This window comes from Leptodactylus fuscus, chromosome 10 (assembly GCF_031893055.1).
Source record: "Leptodactylus fuscus isolate aLepFus1 chromosome 10, aLepFus1.hap2, whole genome shotgun sequence".
NCBI lineage: Eukaryota > Metazoa > Chordata > Amphibia > Anura > Leptodactylidae > Leptodactylus > Leptodactylus fuscus.
The window spans coordinates 33,866,874-33,885,556 of NC_134274.1; the positions used below are offsets into that span (position 1 = coordinate 33,866,874).

The window sequence follows — 18,683 nt, forward strand, 5'->3', positions numbered from 1 at the left end:
CTAGTGTGTATATATGTAGTAGACTTTACCGCAAAGTGAAGAGGAGCCTTTCTTCAGCACCCACATACTCCCCATTTACAGTATTTTGAAGAATCAGAGAAGTCCTAAGACGGCCGAGCAGATCATCAAATGCTGGGATTGACATATGACAGTAGTTGTAGAACTTGTCTGCATCACTATAAATAAAGAAATTCAGCATTTTATCATTACAGTATATAACCTACATAATATTGCACTTAAAAGGTGTACTAAAAACATTACAGCTCACCCTCAAAGCATGCACGCTGAATGGCAGCATACAATATCTACAGGTACATATTATGTACCCATAGGCACCTAGTATATCATTATATTGTAACATGCAATTCTATAGGAATCATTGAAAACTGTATTCCATATTACAGATCTATACAGTCCATAATACGGCCATGTACAGGAGGCCCTAAAGAGAGTTTATTGTTCAAGTGTCAAATGGGTTTCCTGAATTAGAAAAACATGGCTATAATCTCTCAAGAACAGCACCACACCTACACATGCACCTTACAATCTTGAAGTTTCGCCTCTGAGCTTAATAATAAGATTCCATTCCCTGCTCTGTAGAGATCACTTTTAAAAGGGATTCTACCACTAAAATGCTGTCTTGTGTGCTTTAGATGTCAGAATAGCCGCCTTTAGAAAGGCTATTCATCTCTTACCTTTAGACGTGGTCTCCGCCGTGCCATTCCTTAGAAATATCGGTTTTTACCAGTATGCTAATGAGTTCTCCGCAGCAATGAGGGTGGGCCCCAGCGCTCAAACGGCAATGGGGGCGTCCCCACTGCTGCCCAAGAACCCGCTCCAGCGACGCCTTCTTCTTCACCTGCATCCTCCCCTTCTCTGTCGTCTTCCTTCTTCATCAGCTCTGACGCCTGCGCAGTCGGCTGTGCCAGCAAGACACTGGTAGAGCCAACTGCGCATGCCGGCCAGCGGCCATATTTTCGAGGCCGCAAGGCAAGACTGCGCAGGCGTCAGAGGAAGACAACAGAGAACGGCAGGATGCAGCTGAAGAAGAAGGCGTCGCTGGAGCAGGTTCTCGGGCAGCAGTGGGGACGCCCCCATTGCCGTTTGAGCGCTGGGGCCCGCCCTCATTGCTGCGGAGAACTCATTAGCATACCGATAAAAAACGATATTTCTAAGGAATGGCGCAGCGGAGACCACGTCTAAAGGTAAGAGACGAGTAGCACACAAAACAGAGTTTTAGTGGTAGAATCCATTTAAGCATAGAAACAGAGAAGACATAAAAGATTGCAGAAAAATACCACATGGTCCATCAAGTCTGACCTCATATTATTTTTTGTTGTAGATTTTGTTGAGGATTTTTGTGCCAAAGCCAAGAATGGCTACAAAAGGAATGGAAATATATATATATATGTGAAGCTCTTATACTTCTCCCTTCTGCTCAATCCACTCCTGGCCTTGGCTCAAAAAAGTAACAAAGTTTGCAACATGGGGCCTCAGCCTGCTTCTGTAACTTCCAGTCTGGCAGTGGGGGATTAGGAAAATGCATTTAACATAGAGTTGTCACAATAGCTGGTGTGAGTTATACCTACGGCATGGATTTCAATAGTGACTCGAGGGTGTGCACCTGAATTATAAAGGATCCGGAACCTCCTAATAATCCAGGAATATCTCACGCCATCCAGGGACTGGATTACTGAATTCCCCTGATGCCGTTACTGGTATCTAACATGTGACTGTGGAGGCCAGTGATTGGCCACAGCGTTCACCTTTGACCCTGTGTTTCCACCTGTCCAGGAACTTGAAGGAACAGGGGTCACGGGTAGGCTGGGGTGGTAGGAACGCTCTGACAGTATAGAGCTATGGACAGTAGTGTCAGGAGGGGCGTTCCCAGCTAAACTGTCAGGAACGCCCTTCTGACGGTGAAGACCTATCGGTAATGGAACCGATATCTCATCCCCCGGGGCACATAATGGGGCTCTGAATTCAGCGCACTGTCCGCTTTCTAGCGGTATATAAAACCGCATGTGCCCGAGGACATGAAAGAGACTCTATAATATATTTTTAACTTTTAGAATTAAGGTTTTATGTAAAAGCCAGATGAAGAATCATTTCAATACCATAGTAACATTTCTTTACCTTCGCAGTTCATTCCGAAATTTCGCCAGTCGCTGCCTGTTGTCCCTGATCCTCTTAACCCTCCGCATCCAGAGCAGATGCTGCGCCCGCCTGGCTTTCTCCTACAGAGATATATATTAATGGTGAACTTCTGAGAACAGATAAAATGACGCACAAATATGGCGGACACCACAGATACGTAAAAACGTACTCGAGCCATTCTGCGGCGCCTCAGTATCCTCACCAGGATTATTAAGAGCAAGGCTAAATGGCGTTGCCTCACTTTTATCCTCTTGGTCGGGTTTGCCTCCATGTTTCCTTCTTAGGTTTTTAGGGGAGTCGATGGAAATAAAGTGTGGCGACAGTAAGTGATGTCATCGTACGCACACAGTGATATGCAGCAAACCTGGGGGACAAAACAGGAAAGTTATACACGGACCTCATGGATGACCAGAAACATACAAAAAAGCCACTTTAATTAGATGTTTGCAATAAAACACAAACGCAAGGTGTGAACACAGGCAAACAACTCGTCAGTATCACAACATGTCTGCCACGAGTCTTCCCTTGTGACTGATAGGTGTCGCCCTGTCCACTCTCCTCCCCCACCATGTGCACTACTTACAGGTGAAGGCCCCGGCTTTGCTCTGCTGTTTCTGTCTCTAGGGAAAGTTCATTACAAATCCGGAACTCAGGAAGGGGGAGGAGCAATGCGTCTGGGCGGGGCCTCTGGCGACGTGCGCGGGCCATGTGTTGGTATGCGCAGGCGTGAACGCGCACCGCCTGTGTTTTCCCAGCACCACGTCACGTGATACATCGAGCTTGTCGCTGGCTTATCGTTTTGTAGTCTGTGGCTACCGAATTATGCCCCGATTGACCCATTAGAGACCGGATCACTGAGGGGGAATGGAGCGCAGTGACAGCTGAGAAGAGGGCCGGAAATTGTGGGCGACACGGCGACTCGCGGGGGCCAGGTGCGCGCAGACTCCCCCGGTGATGGCCTCCGGGTGTCGGTGACGCGCCCGGGCGTCAGTAAGGGGGACTGCGGTCTGGGAGCTCAGGCTTTACACGGTACCCCGGGCGCAACGGCTCCTCCTTCCTCCTCCGTCCACACAGGCGGCGACTGCTGCTGGTGGAGGATGTCAGGCCGCCGCTGCGCCGGGGCCTCGGGCTCGGCTGCCTCCCACGGAGACACGGGGGGAAGCGGGGAGCCGGCCCGGGAGCTGTTTGAAGCCTGTAGGAACGGTGACGTGGAGCGGGTGAGGAAACTGGTGACGGCCGACAACGTGAACAGCAGGGACACCGCGGGCAGGAAATCCACCCCACTGCACTTCGCTGCAGGTAAGACCTAGGCCGCTGGGGGAGGGGGCTGAGGATGTATCACCGGTGCAGGCTGACCCAGGCCAGGAACCAGTGTAGGCTAGACCAAGGATGACCCAGGCCAGGCACCGGTGTAGGCTAGATCCAGGCCAGGCACCGGTGTAGGCTAGATCCAGGCCAGGCACCGGTGTAGGCTAGATCCAGGATGACCCAGGCCAGGAACCAGTGTAGGCCTGACCTAGGCCAGGCAACAGAGGTGTAGGCTAGACCCAGGCCAGGCACCAGTGTAGGCCAGACCCAGGCCAGGCACCAGTGTAGGCTAGACCCAGGCCAGGCACCAGTGTAGGCTAGACCCAGGCCAGGCACCAGTGTAGGCTAGACCCAGGCCAGGCACCAGTGTAGGCTAGACCCAGGCCAGGCACCAGTGTAGGCTAGATCCAGGCCAGGCACCAGTGTAGGCCAGACCCAGGCCAGGCACCAGTGTAGGCCAGACCCAGGCCAGGCACCAGTGTAGGCTAGACCCAGGCCAGGCACCAGTGTAGGCTAGATCCAGGCCAGGCACCAGTGTAGGCCAGACCCAGGCCAGGCACCAGTGTAGGCCAGACCCAGGCCAGGCACCAGTGTAGGCTAGACCCAGGCCAGGCACCAGTGTAGGCCAGGCACCAGTGTAGGCCAGACCCAGGCCAGGCACCAGTGTAGGCCAGACCCAGGCCAGGCACCAGTGTAGGCCAGACCCAGGCCAGGCACCAGTGTAGGCCAGATCCAGGCCAGGCACCAGTGTAGGCTAGATCCAGGCCAGGCACCAGTGTAGGCTAGATCCAGGCCAGGCACCAGTGTAGGCTAGATCCAGGCCAGGCACCAGTGTAGGCTAGATCCAGGCCAGGCACCAGTGTAGGCTAGATCCAGGCCAGGCACCAGTGTAGGCTAGATCCAGGCCAGGCACCAGTGTAGGCTAGATCCAGGCCAGGCACCAGTGTAGGCTAGATCCAGGCCAGGCACCAGTGTAGGCTAGATCCAGGCCAGGCACCAGTGTAGGCTAGATCCAGGCCAGGCACCAGTGTAGGCTAGATCCAGGCCAGGCACCAGTGTAGGCTAGACCCAGGATGACCCAGGCCAGGAACCAGTGTAGGCCTGACCTAGGCCAGGCAACAGAGGTGTAGGCTAGACCCAGGCCAGGCACCAGTGTAGGCCAGGCCAGGCACCAGTGTAGGCTAGACCCAGGCCAGGCACCAGTGTAGGCTAGACCCAGGCCAGGCACCAGTGTAGGCTAGACCCAGGCCAGGCACCAGTGTAGGCCAGGCCAGGCACCAGTGTAGGCTAGACCCAGGCCAGGCACCAGTGTAGGCTAGACCCAGGCCAGGCACCAGTGTAGGCTAGACCCAGGCCAGGCACCAGTGTAGGCTAGACCCAGGCCAGGCACCAGTGTAGGCTAGACCCAGGCCAGGCACCAGTGTAGGCTAGACCCAGGCCAGGCACCAGTGTAGGCCAGACCCAGGCCAGGCACCAGTGTAGGCCAGACCCAGGCCAGGCACCAGTGTAGGCCAGACCCAGGCCAGGCACCAGTGTAGGCCAGACCCAGGCCAGGCACCAGTGTAGGCCAGACCCAGGCCAGGCACCAGTGTAGGCCAGACCCAGGCCAGGCACCAGTGTAGGCCAGACCCAGGCCAGGCACCAGTGTAGGCCAGACCCAGGCCAGGCACCAGTGTAGGCCAGACCCAGGCCAGGCACCAGTGTAGGCCAGACCCAGGCCAGGCACCAGTGTAGGCCAGACCCAGGCCAGGCACCAGTGTAGGCCAGACCCAGGCCAGGCACCAGTGTAGGCTAGACCCAGGCCAGGCACCAGTGTAGGCTAGACCCAGGCCAGGCACCAGTGTAGGCTAGATCCAGGCCAGGCACCAGTGTAGGCTAGATCCAGGCCAGGCACCAGTGTAGGCCAGACCCAGGCCAGGCACCAGTGTAGGCTAGACCCAGGCCAGGCACCAGTGTAGGCTAGACCCAGGCCAGGCACCAGTGTAGGCCAGACCCAGGCCAGGCACCAGTGTAGGCCAGACCCAGGCCAGGCACCAGTGTAGGCCAGATCCAGGCCAGGCACCAGTGTAGGCCAGATCCAGGCCAGGCACCAGTGTAGGCCAGATCCAGGCCAGGCACCAGTGTAGGCCAGACCCAGGCCAGGCATCAGTGTAGGCTAGACCCAGGCCAGGCACCAGTGTAGGCTAGACCCAGGCCAGGCACCAGTGTAGGCCAGACCCAGGCCAGGCACCAGTGTAGGCCAGATCCAGGCCAGGCACCAGTGTAGGCCAGATCCAGGCCAGGCACCAGTGTAGGCCAGACCCAGGCCAGGCACCAGTGTAGGCCAGACCCAGGCCAGGCACCAGTGTAGGCCAGACCCAGGCCAGGCACCAGTGTAGGCCAGACCCAGGCCAGGCACCAGTGTAGGCCAGGCCAGGCACCAGTGTAGGCCAGATCCAGGCCAGGCACCAGTGTAGGCCACACCCAGGTTAGGTACCACAATGGGCTAGATCCAGGCCAGGCACCAGTGTAGGCTAGACCCAGGCCAGGCACCAGTGTAGGCTAGACCCAGGCCAGGCACCAGTGTAGGCTAGACCCAGGCCAGGCACCAGTGTAGGCTAGACCCAGGCCAGGCACCAGTGTAGGCCAGACCCAGGCCAGGCACCAGTGTAGGCCAGACCCAGGCCAGGCACCAGTGTAGGCCAGACCCAGGCCAGGCACCAGTGTAGGCCAGATCCAGGCCAGGCACCAGTGTAGGCCACACCCAGGTTAGGTACCACAATAGGCTAGATCCAGGCTGACCCAGTCCAGGCACTCAGGCCTTGCTACTTCATACAAGTCTATGGTAGCTAACCTGTGGCCAGCCATGCTGGGTGATTGTATAAAGTGGAACTCTACCTATGGAGTTACATCTTTGTCTGCGCCCGGGAAAGCTGAGTGACTTTTCTTACAGCTGACATTTCCTCTCTCTTTAAAGGTATTTTCATACAATCAAGTGAATTTACATGGACCATGTCAGTTTTCAGGCCTAGATGGGTGTAAATCTGTTTTTTGCGCCACATTGTTCCATCTGCGCTTTATTCGGCAAGAAAAAGTATGTGGAAAACAAAACGGGCCGGTGTGGAGACGCTTTGGACAGATAAATTAAGGCCGGCTTCCCATGAAAGACACTTAGGGCCTATGCCATAAATGTCTGATGGATGCAGGTCCCATTACCTTTAAGGCTGGTCTTACACGACCGTAGTGGATTTTGCGGTCCGCAATTTGCAGATCCACAACACAAATTTCACTTTAAAAATTAATTCCGCAGACATCCGCAAAGTGCATCCGCAACGTTCCGTGTGTATCAGTATTATGCGGATCTGCAAAAAACAAAACACACATGTTGACATCCACAATTGCGGATATACACTGATGTATGTTCAGTGTATATCCGCAAAAATGCACACGCCCATAGACTTCTATTGGACCTTCCGTGCCGTGCCATTCCGTAAAAGTCCGGACCGCGGTTGCGGCGCGCCACATCACTGACAAAATCTACGGTTGTGTAAGAGGCCTCATAGAAAACTATGGGACCGTAAATGGTCAGCAATTTTGAACCCGCAATTGCGGACCATTTGCGGTGCAAAACTACGGTCGTGTAAGACCAGCCTAACTCTTAACTTACTGAGAGAACGGTCTGTGATCGCTTCGGTAAGCACCGTTGCTTTCTGAGCTACACTGTTTCTGTAACTCCCATAGAAGTAAATAGGAGTTATGGAGACGGCACAGACCAGTGAACTACAGTGATTCCTTCACTTCTATGGGAGTTATGGAAATATTGTAGCTCAGAAAGCGAAGCCCAGGCACAGCCTTCTCGGCAATTCAAGTTTTTTTTAATGAGTTTTCCATGGAATTACATTTACCACTGCCTTCCATTTTCTACATTGAGAAATTACAATTTTTGCTCCATTTCCAGTGGCAGGTGGTCACACGCTGACTTGCCCCCATTGAATGGGCGTCATGAGCCTGAGGACCTGCACCAGTTCAAGGCTGCAAACTGCAACAGGCATCTAAGGCTCAATTTCAGATTTCTGCCGTGGGCTGCATTGGCAAAAGTACATGTTGGATCTTTGACATTTATTACCATTGTGTGTGCGCCCACAGGCTATGTACACTCAGGTTTCTCATAATCCTGAGGGGAATCATCCCGCGGTCTAGGAATAATTGTCTTTCAGGATTTTATCAATACTGGCCAACAGTTCCTGTGGAACACAATGGTGTCGCCGTACATTTCTATGTCAGTATATGGCGAGGGATACTTTCCTTTTGGGACTGTAATAAAGCTGGGTGACGTAGTGTGTTGCAGCCAAAAAGCACTGTGGGATAATCTGCAACGCTTTATACAGAGAGTCGTCAGTTCCTTTGTGGACTTTCTGCTTCCATTATACCTATATGGAAACAGTCAGCGTTTCTGTAGGTATAATTGCAAAAAATGCAATGGTTTTTGAAAATGCAGCATGTTCACTGTGGATGATTTTCTGTAATGTGTGGATGGGATTAGACAGAATCCCATCCACTTTACCAGGACTGTATGTGGGGTCCTGGCCTTAAAGGGGTTCTGAGGCTTTCATATTGACGACTTGTTCTTGATCAGGTCTGACTCCTGACACAGCGGATTGGCATTGCCGAGTTCCAGGCACAGCGCCATACGCAATGTAGTGTTATTAATGATATTGCAGCTGATTTCCATTCACTCCATGCCAGTGATATACATGACAATGTGAGAAGGAAGCCACACCATTTGCCGCAGGTGACTACCCGCTGTGCTATACAGTTGTAGTGAATGAGTTATAAGCAAATCTCATTCAGGGGGCGCTCACACTTGTGCCCGGTGTATGTATTACGCCACAATTATAAGGGAAAAGTATGTATTTGTACCCACAAGTAGTCAATCTCCTGCTGTGGATTTGTAAACCTGCCTATATACGGGGGTGAGGACCGGATAGTTTCGACTGTACTTTGCCACTGTGGGATCAAACCCACAAAGGAAAATGATACTTGACTTTTTTTCATCAGTCCCATTGAGGGGGTGGGGGGATGCATATGCACTAGTACTTCAGGGGTTTGGGGATCCCTACAGTTGTCATTTCTGAGGTTCCAGTGGTTTTCACTGTCTTGAGTATAGGGGATAAGTCTTGTTACCTCCTTGGTGATCCCGTGTTCATTGTGCAGATAAAGTAATGGGTGACCATTTTATTTGTGTCTTATTTTCCTAATTGACCTTTACTATGGAATATGTTGGTGCTATATATGCGTGGTCTGCAAACAAGGTGTCTTTTCACATAGACAAGTATTTTGCTTTGTACGTGTCAGAAGTTAAATCTATGGGGGTTTGGGTGCGGAGAAATGAAGGGGGTGTTGCTTTACAATGAAGATAAATGCTGCCTTACAACCAGATCACTGCTGGGAAGCCTCATTGTTACAGCCGTCATGAAGGCCGATGGATTGCTGCCAGATGGGAAGTCATGACAGTCATGATCATTCTCTGCTATGGGAGTTTGGAGGCTTTACCTTTCTTTATAACCATTCTTTGTGTTGACTAGTAACTATAAGGGGTTTTTTTCCACCTTGTTTTAACACCTTCCTGGTATAATCCTGTTTTTAAGAGGTGGGGTTTGGAAAATAACTTTATTTTTTCATTCTCATAGATGTGTAAGGGCTTGTTGTTTGCAGGGCTGATCGTACTTTCCATGGGGGCCATTTAACATTCCGTATGATTAGGTAGAATTAAAAAAACAAAGTTGAGCCTTTTTTCATCGTGTCCACTATACTGTAAAAATGATAGGTTATCTTGATGGATGATTTTATAAAAATGTGAGTGCCTGTGGCGGCTTGTAAAGTCCATTGAAGGGGGTGTCCAGGGAGTTTTATTATACTCTTCTTTTTCTTCCAGGGATGTTCTTCGTTCTGGGCTGGGTCCAACCCCGGGTCAGGTGACAGTAACCAACTCCAGGGTCGCTCCATCTCCTCCCTCCTGATTCTCTTTCGCCTGGGCTATGGGGGCTGTCTTTGCTATAGGCCGTCAACCCCCTTAGCACAGATAACTAATGTGAGGAGGCAGAGCGACTTGGTGGTTGAGTGCCTATCTATGATATGACCTGGGGTCAGAACCAGATCGCAACCTCCAGGTCTAACATGAAAAAATTTCCAGAAGGAGTGAGTTTTGTAAAGTTCCTGACAGCCCCTTTTAGGGTGCATGCACACTACGTAACGCCGGGCGTGTATGAGTTCCGTACACGCCGGCGTTACAGCAGGGCTGCCGAACACTTCCCATTCACTTCAATGGGAGCGCTCGTAAACGCCGCTGTTACGAGCGCTCCCATTGAAGTGAATGGGAAGTGTTCGGCAGTCTGCTGTAATGCCGGCGTGTACGGCTCTCATACACGCCCGGCGTTACTCAGTGTGCATGCACCCTTAAAGGGTTTTTCTGGAGCTTGTATATGTATGGCATGTCATTCGTATAGGTGACTCCTCGCCAGTCAGCTGTTTAAAGAGGCCGTAGTGTTGCAGCCGTATTCTGAAACAACAGTCATATAGTACAGTAACTTCACAGTCACATTTAAGTGAATGGTGCTGAACTGCAATACCAAGCATAACCCAGCAATGAAGAGGTTGCAAAGCTCAACCTGAATGCTATGGCCTCTGACCAGTTGATCATATAGTTGATTTAAGTCCCAGACAACCCCTTTAAACCTCAGAGATCATAGGGATCCAAACCTGTTCTTAGATTAATTCCACAGCTCATGTTATCTAGTATGGTGATCCATCATGGTGCCAGTCAATCACTTGCTGGAGCCTAGTGCCCCCTAGAGTCTGTGAGCGGTGTGCGGGAATGTGGGCAGAGTGAAATGATGGATGCCACATCTGGCCATTATGTCTGAGGAGGGATGTGCCTTTAGGGGTCATCTGTGACAATCGGCCGTCCTCCCTGGTGACCCCTCAGTACAGCTGACTTGGCTGAAGATGTTATGTCTAGCCGGTCCTACCGAAAGTGAGATGAGGGTCTCTATGAGGGTCCTGTGTGAGTACAGTGTACTGGAGCTTCAGCTATTCTGTGCCCACTCCCAGCAGACATGTGCCCCTCACTCACTGCCTCCATCACAGTCACATTACAGGAAAAGTTTTACCATCTCCGACTTTAAAATAAAATATATAAATAGTAGCAATGAATTGTATTAATAATGTATAATAGATTAGATACATAGTTACATATTTCCTTTTATAAGAATATAATCGCTGTCTCTTTAGTGAATTGGCTTCTGTCTGTCCGTGGCTTTCAGCCTGTTGTGAATGGATCTGGGTCTGAGCAGGATTGGGGCAGGGGTTTGGCCTCCTGACTCCAGTCTGTCTCTGACAATTTCTCTACATAATAAATTCTTCTAAACATAAGATACCCAGTTTATATTCCATGTGAGTACGAAGATAAGGGACTACCGTAGGTTGATATCAGGGCTGCAGGATTTTTGGAGTAAAAGTAATTCTGACAATAAGAGTCTGTTCTTCATCCTCTTCATAGTCCGCCTCTTTGTATTTGCACTGGAGCTGCGGTATACGGTCACGCTCACTACTGGGTTGCAGATGACTGCTGACAGCAATATTGACAGAAGCCGAAGATCAACACGCACAAATGTCAAGCGTCGGCTGCAGCGGCATGGTGCACGTCATCACTTGTTAGTCACCTTGCTTGTCTGGCAGACAAGTCTGGGGCAGCGATGCTAGTGCCAATGTAAAGTTTGGTGAAGGAGGAATAATAGCTTAGGGCTGTCTCTGCTATAACCATGTCAGTCTCTGCATTAGGTGACTATTCCATAGGATGCTGGGGCACTTTACTAGTTTTGTTCAAATAAAAACCCTTATTTTTCCTGAAAAATCACTTTTGTGCATTGCTGTGATCCAAGACTGTACGCACACAAATGTGTACACTAATAGGTTCTTGGGAAATCAGCACATGGTTGATATCGGTGTGCCATCCGTGCCCCTCACGGACCTGTACACTTGCACATGTATGGTATTGTAGGGATTATTTTATACTTTTTGATAGGATTTATGTAGGATTATACCTATAGGGAAACCACTGATGTTTCTGTAGGTGTAATTGACATGCTGCAATTTCCAAAACTGCATCGGTTTTGGAAATCGCGGCGTGTCCACAAAGTGGTTTTTACCGTAAAGTGGGCATGGGATTCACTAGAATCCCATCCACTTTACCTGAACTGTAAAACGCAGCGATTTCTCCCGCAGTGTTTCCGTCCCATAGGACCCCGGTCTGAATGGTTACCCTCGCAGGCGCAAATCTCACCAGTATTATGAAGAAGCTCTAAGCTGCCTGTACAGTACTGCCGGTTGTAGGTGTGTATAGGTTATATTCACTCTGCGTATAAGAGATATGGACATCATGTACAGAGAGGGGTTAGTAGTAGAAACTTCAATAGTTTAGATTCTCTTATTTATGTGAAACAAAGTTACATAAGTCTGTATGTAAAGTATAAAATATTGCTGAAAGACGATTGTATGCAAATTTTTTAAATGTATTTTTACTCCTAGGATTTGGACGGAAGGACGTTGTGGAGTATTTACTGCAGAGTGGCGCCAATGTTCACGCTCGTGATGATGGTGGTCTGATTCCTCTCCACAATGCCTGTTCTTTTGGCCATGCTGAAGTTGTCAATCTCCTGCTGAGACATGGCGCAGATCCTAATGCCCGTGACAATTGGAATTATACCCCTCTCCATGAAGCCGCTATTAAGGGCAAAATAGACGTCTGCATAGGTACGCTTGTGTGTAGTACAATGATATCAAGCCGCATGGAACTAGATAGCGACTGCATGTATATAGACTTGTACTTTTTATAGGTAATGTAACTTTTGTTCAGAGAGAGGCCTCACGCACAGGACCATGTGCATTATCAGTGTGCTAGTCATATATTCATTGCAAGCACGCTGACCCGCCCCATACACCTGGCCGTGTATTTGATAATAATAATAAATTTTATTTATATAGTGTATTCAGTTCCATGTATAGAGTCTGAAGCAGTACTCAGGACAGCTCCTATCCCTGTCAGTTCTGCAGCCCTTGCTGACTGACCTCAGTGAATGGCATACATGTTACTCTAGATTCACACCTGCATTTGGATTTTCATTCGAGAGGGGGGTCCCCAAGCAAAGCTAATCCACTTAAAAAGCGGTTATCCGCAGAAACTCGCAGACCCAATAGACTATAATGGAGTTTGAGCAGTTTCCACCTGAAAAGGGAGAAAAATGCAGAGAGAAATGTGCTGCTTCTCTCTGTATTTTTTAAGTGGGTTTGGAGGCTGAAACCTCAGAGTGCAAGAACTGGTGTGAACCCAGCCTTACCTACATCTTACTCCCTTCTTTATTTCAGCCTGATGATCTGTTTTCTGGAATATAGTATAATTTGTAGCACAGTAATGACCTTATTTTCTTCTTTTTTTTTTTCTTCCATAGTGCTGCTTCAGCATGGAGCAGATCCAACAATCCGCAATACAGACAGCAGGACAGCTTTGGATTTATCGGATCCATCAGCAAAAGCAGTGCTCACAGGTAATGAATAGTCGCTCTCAATGGCTTCATTTGCTGTTTTTGCAGGTTTTCAAATTAAAGTTGATTTGTAGACTTTTCAGATTTTTTTTTTTTCCAGTTTTCTAAATAAAAAGGATTAGGTGAATGCATTAGAATGATACATGCAGCATTTTCTGTAAATTATGGTGATAACAGCGCTGCATGCTGCGACTTCAGATGCTAGTCTCAAGCCTGAGCAAGCATTTTCCTTAGGAAATGAAAACCTGTTTAGGCTGAGGCCCCACGTTTCGGGGAAATGCAGCTTTTATTTGTTGCAGATTTTGCTGTTTTTTTTTTTTTTTTAAAGCCAAAGTCAGACGTGGATTGAGCAGAAAGTAGAAGTATAAGTAATATATATATATATATATATATATATATATATATATATATATATATATACACATACACATACACATACACATACACATACATACATACATACACACACACACACCGTATTTTCCGGACTATAAGGCGCACATAAAAACCTACGATTTCCTCAGAAATCGTAAGTGCGGCTTATAGTCCGGTGCGCCTTATATATGGATGGAAGCGGCGGCAAAGTCTGCGTGCCGCTTCCATACATACATAAAAGGCACTGTAAGGGGGCATTCACACTACGGAACACCGGCGTGTATCACAGCCGTACACGCCGGCGTTACAGCAGGGCTGCCGGACACTTCCTATTCATTTCTATGGGAGCCGGCATGCGAGCGCTCCCCATAGAAATGAATGGACAGACACTTCCCATTCATTTCTATGGGAGCCGGCATGCGAGCGCTCCCTGTAGAAATGAATGGAAAAAAGCAGTCCATTCATTTCTATGGGGAGTGCTCGCATGCCGGCTCCCATAGAAATGAATGGGAAGTGTCCGGCAGCCCTGCTGTCACGCCGGCCTGAAACAGAACGTGAAACTTACCGAGCGGTGCAGGGCGGGCGGGCATTCAGGCCTCCTCTTCCTCCGATGTTCCGTCCTTCTCCTCTGGCGCTCGCTGATAATGGCCTGGGCGCATGCGCAATATCATAATGCTTCTACTACGGCTACTGCGCATGCGCCCAGGCCATTATCAGTTAGCGAGCGGCGGAGGAGGAGGACGGAACATCGGAGGAAGAGGAGGCCTGAATGCCCGCCCACCCTGCACCGCTCGGTAAGTTTCACATTCTGTTTTAAAACGGGGGGGTAGTTTAATCTAACTTTTACGGTTGGGCTCTATCAGCATGATTTTGCTGATAGAGCCCCTCCTCGCCTGCCGAGCGCTTCCAATAGAAGCGGCTGGCACGCGGGGGGTTAAGCGGCCGCTGGCAAAGTCTGCCTGCCGCCGCTTTCAATAACATATAATGCGCACCGGACTGCGGCTTATAGTCCGGTGCGCCTTATATATGAACCGAGACGGACTATAAGGCGCTCATGGGCAATGCGCCTTATAGTCCAGTGCGCCTTATAGTCCGTAAAATACGGTATATATATATATGTGTGTGTGTGTGTAATAATCTCCCATACCTCTTGCAGCCATTCTTGGCTTTGGCTCAAAAACTGCAACATCTGCGACAACAAAAAAAGGTACAATCCCGCAACGTGGGGCCTCAGCCTCAATCTCAGACTTGCAGGTCACATGTAGAAATTTTGTGAAGCAAAAATCGATCTATCTCTATATTTATCTATATAGCTATATTGTAACTTGTGTACATTTTTCCTTTTCCTTCTAGGAGAATACAAGAAGGATGAGCTGTTGGAAAGTGCGCGGTATGTAATCCTAAATGTTATACGACATTAACTTGGTCTATTAGGACAACCCCTTCTCGTTTGTTCAGTGAGTGGAGGAGAGCCCTTCTTCATGATCCGTTCTTATAAATCCTGTGTGAAGGTTTTACAATTCTGTGCCACCTTTGCTACGTTACTGAAAATTGGGAGCTCATGGGCATCATTTATCAATCATTTATCTGCTGTAACTGATTCACTAAATGGGTGACCTGTATGATCTGTTGTACAGTTATCTCTTCTCCTGGGGCACATAACGGGAAAGCCGACAGTGCGCTGAATTCAGCGCACTATCTGCTTTCTAGCGGTATATAAAACCGCATGTACCCGAGGACCTCTTTAATGAAATGTATGTGACGACTCTATCACAGACCATGTTTGTTTGGATTTATGTGCTTAAACTTTTTTTCTTAAACTTTAATTTTTTGTAGAAGTGGAAATGAAGAGAAGATGATGGCTCTGCTGACACCTCTGAATGTTAATTCCCATGCCAGTGATGGAAGAAAGGTAAAAGTTTCTGCATGACATTATTGATATCTTGATGAATGAGTTATTGGAGGGGGTTTGCAGTGGGGGAATATGATTTCCTATACTACTCAGATTAGATTAAAACCTCATCTTGTCAATTCTTAAAAACAAAACAAAAATACCCCATCTTTTTATTCCCCTTTGTAAAACCTGTGTAATTGTGTAAGCATCTGTGACTCATCTCTGGATTTTCAGTTTCCTCCCGACCACTTCCATTACACTTACACAAATCCCAGGCTGTGTTCCCACAGCTGTTTTTCTGTTTTAGTCCATTCAGTATCCTCATTTAAGTGAAAAATGGAAGCAAACAATCTGCCAAGGGAAAGTAAAAGGTTTTTATACTCAGCAGAAAATCTACAGATTCTACATTGTCTAGTTTACAGGAATAATATGATCCTCACTGCGCAATAACTTTATGCACCGTATTCTTACCCTGTAATAGTCGGCATCAAAGATAACTTGTCCAAGGATTGCACTGCTTTCAAACATTGAATTTTTATTGAGGGGTTCTACAAACCCATGTTATTGTAGATTACCCGTGTTAAGCTTATACCAGGCATGTACATGAACAGTCCAATACACAGGTATTCAATAAGTTGATCAAAAAATATAGTAAAACATAAACGCTGGTGATTTTGTCCAGATATTATAATCTTCTATTTGTATTGTTTCTACCAAAGGCTACATATCAGATTTCCCATTTGTCTTTTAATTGAACCATGCTGTCTTCTTTAGGTTAAGTTTTTCTCAAAGACTATTCTCAAGATTTTTATGTAAACCCTTGAGTTTCAGTATAAGACATATGTATTCCTTTCTGTCTTCAAGGAAGCCTAAGTGACTTTAAGGCTAAGGCCCCACATTGCAGAAACTCATTTTTTTTTTTTTTTGTTGCAGATGTTGCTGCGGTTTTTTTTTGGCCAAAGCCAAGAATGGCTACAAAAGAGATTGGAAATATATAGGAAGTCCTTATACTTCTACCTTCTGCTCAATCCACTCCTGGCTTTGGCTCAAAAACCGCAGCAAAATCTGCAACCAAAAAAAAGCTGCGTTTCCACAAATATGGGGCTTCAGCCTAAAAGGGATTTGTCATGAGACAATTACCCCTTATCCACAGATCGCTGAGGATCCAACCACTGGATGGAGAACAGGGGCATGAAAGACTGGCGTCCGAAACCCGGAAATGGCACAGATTAGCTGTTCTATATAAGCCTTCAGAAGCTGCGAGTGAATGGGGGAGCGTCTGTAGCACTGCTCCTGTTCATGTAGTAGTAACGGCACAGCAGCCCCATCCAATTGCTAGCTTTATAGCTTCTCTTACCACGTCAGATATGCCTTCGGTCTCCTGCTTCCCATTGTTTTCAGTACAGACATGACCACTGGAATATATTTAGTCAGTATCCATCATGTTACTGTGATGAATGGTTCAGTATGCTTTATCTGTCTGCAGTTTCAGTGATGGAACTGTAGTGCATCGACACACACTGGTTATCTCCATTGACTGGGGATAGCCAATATGCAAAAAATTCCACAGCTTCTACCCTAAGGAGAGGATTTGCATCACTTAGTCTATAGTGGGGTTACTCTACCCTATTGCTATAGAAATGGCTTCCCTGTGTAAATGGTGCCCTCATTATGTATGTTTGAGGACCTGGGAGGCGGTTTGTCTGGGTTTTGTAGACTATTTTGGGGAATATAAGATTTAGTGAGATGGGAGAGGTCGACCCCTTATGGTCACACCAGAGTATCTTATTAGCTGAGTTCAAGAAAGAAAAATAACCCCTGAAAACCTGGTGCTATTTTGTTGTCTTTTTTTTTTTTTTTTTTGTTTATATGCATTTTCATTTGCACAAATGTCTGCAAAATAATAGCAAACATTCAGAATGTATTTTCTGCTATTAATTGACTAGAATGGGGCAATATCCGCTTACACGAGAAATGTTTGAAGATAACTTCTAGTATTGTATGTTTGTATACGTTTCTATTAATTATATATATGTTTTTGTATCTTCAGTCAACACCACTGCACCTAGCTGCGGGCTATAACCGTGTCAAAATCGTACAACTGTTACTTCAACATGGTGCAGATGTACACGCCAAGGATAAAGGGTATGAGAACACTCATTGCTACTTAAAGGGGTTGTGCAGTAGTATATTATTGATGACCTTTGCTTAGTAGCAGATCATTGGAGGTTGTGATTTCTGACCCTACCTCAGATCTCGTGTTTGCGTTGTATAATGGATCTAGTTGAGCTGTGTTAGTTCTGGTACAAGCAGCTAGTCAGTGGATTGTCAGCAGTCAGACCGCTCCTTATCGACTATCGATGACCTTATTCTATGGCTTGGACATTAGTAATATACTCCTAGACAACCCCTGTCATGAATTCCTTTGCAAGTACAATAGTTATATGACTGTAATCTGTGATTTCTCAGTTGTATCCTTATTCAGTTCTGTATTGTATAATCTACACCTCTTCTGCTTCTTTGGCAAATATTGAATATTACACTGACATTATCAGATAAACTGTGTGTTAGTGTTGTGCAAACATCCTCTTCCATCTGATCTCGGGCATGAATACTTTCTATTGTGTGGTGGTTGGGACAGTAACTGAGAGACTTTTCCAATGTGTAGCGAGAATGATTGACAGCTCCTATTCTCATGAATTAACTCTTGCCTTGGCAACTGGCCCACCCAGTGCACAATAACCTCCCTGTGCCAGATTGGGTGGTTGTATCTATTGAATTCTTTGTCTTATATGTGAACGCTAAAAACCTCTCGCGATGCAGATCTCCATGTCATGAGAGGCCTAGGTCACAGAGATTCCAATGGATTTTACAGCAGTCACACTTGCAGCAGGCTTTCCGTAGCTCAAGTCTGCCCCTCCCCCTCCCTTCTCCTTTAGTTCTCATTATTACTTCAAAGTGTCCCGTTCAGCATCGCAATACTTATGCAGATCTGATAATATGTACATGCTTGTAGAGAAGGACTCAGTGTTACTGTGAACATAGAAAGATAACAAACAGGACAAACTGCAATTAGATGATTTGATTGTCACTGGGTGACATCACTTGTCCTATCACACAGGTCCAGTGCTATGGAAACGCTGTGTAAACAATGCTAGAAATAAGATCACATAGCAGGAAAACAAAGCAGCATTTCTAAAGCAATATATTTAGGAAAAGTCGTCTTATATAAGCTACCAGTATAGATAGGATCCTTAAGATGGCAATACCCCTATAATGCTCAGTCACTTGTTGCTGAATATGTTTGAGAATTTGTCGTCTAGACTATTAAATTTCTTGGCAATTCCTCTAGTATTGACTTTTTTATTCTC

General features: G+C 47.4%; 1 protein-coding gene across 3 annotated transcripts in view; it reads left to right on the forward strand.

Moving 5' to 3' along the window:
• Positions 1–2,863: 2,863 nt before the first annotated feature.
• The window catches only part of TNKS2 (tankyrase 2), a 31,637-nt gene continuing 15,817 nt past the window's right edge, over positions 2,864–18,683 (forward strand). For all 3 annotated transcript variants that reach the window (XM_075257919.1, XM_075257921.1, XM_075257920.1), the window contains exons 1-6: positions 2,864–3,456; positions 12,031–12,255; positions 12,951–13,046; positions 14,772–14,808; positions 15,255–15,330; positions 17,363–17,457. In XM_075257919.1, the coding sequence (XP_075114020.1) occupies positions 3,255–3,456; positions 12,031–12,255; positions 12,951–13,046; positions 14,772–14,808; positions 15,255–15,330; positions 17,363–17,457 (731 nt within the window). In that variant the 5' untranslated portion in view covers positions 2,864–3,254. The remainder of the gene's footprint in view (positions 3,457–12,030; positions 12,256–12,950; positions 13,047–14,771; positions 14,809–15,254; positions 15,331–17,362; positions 17,458–18,683) is intronic.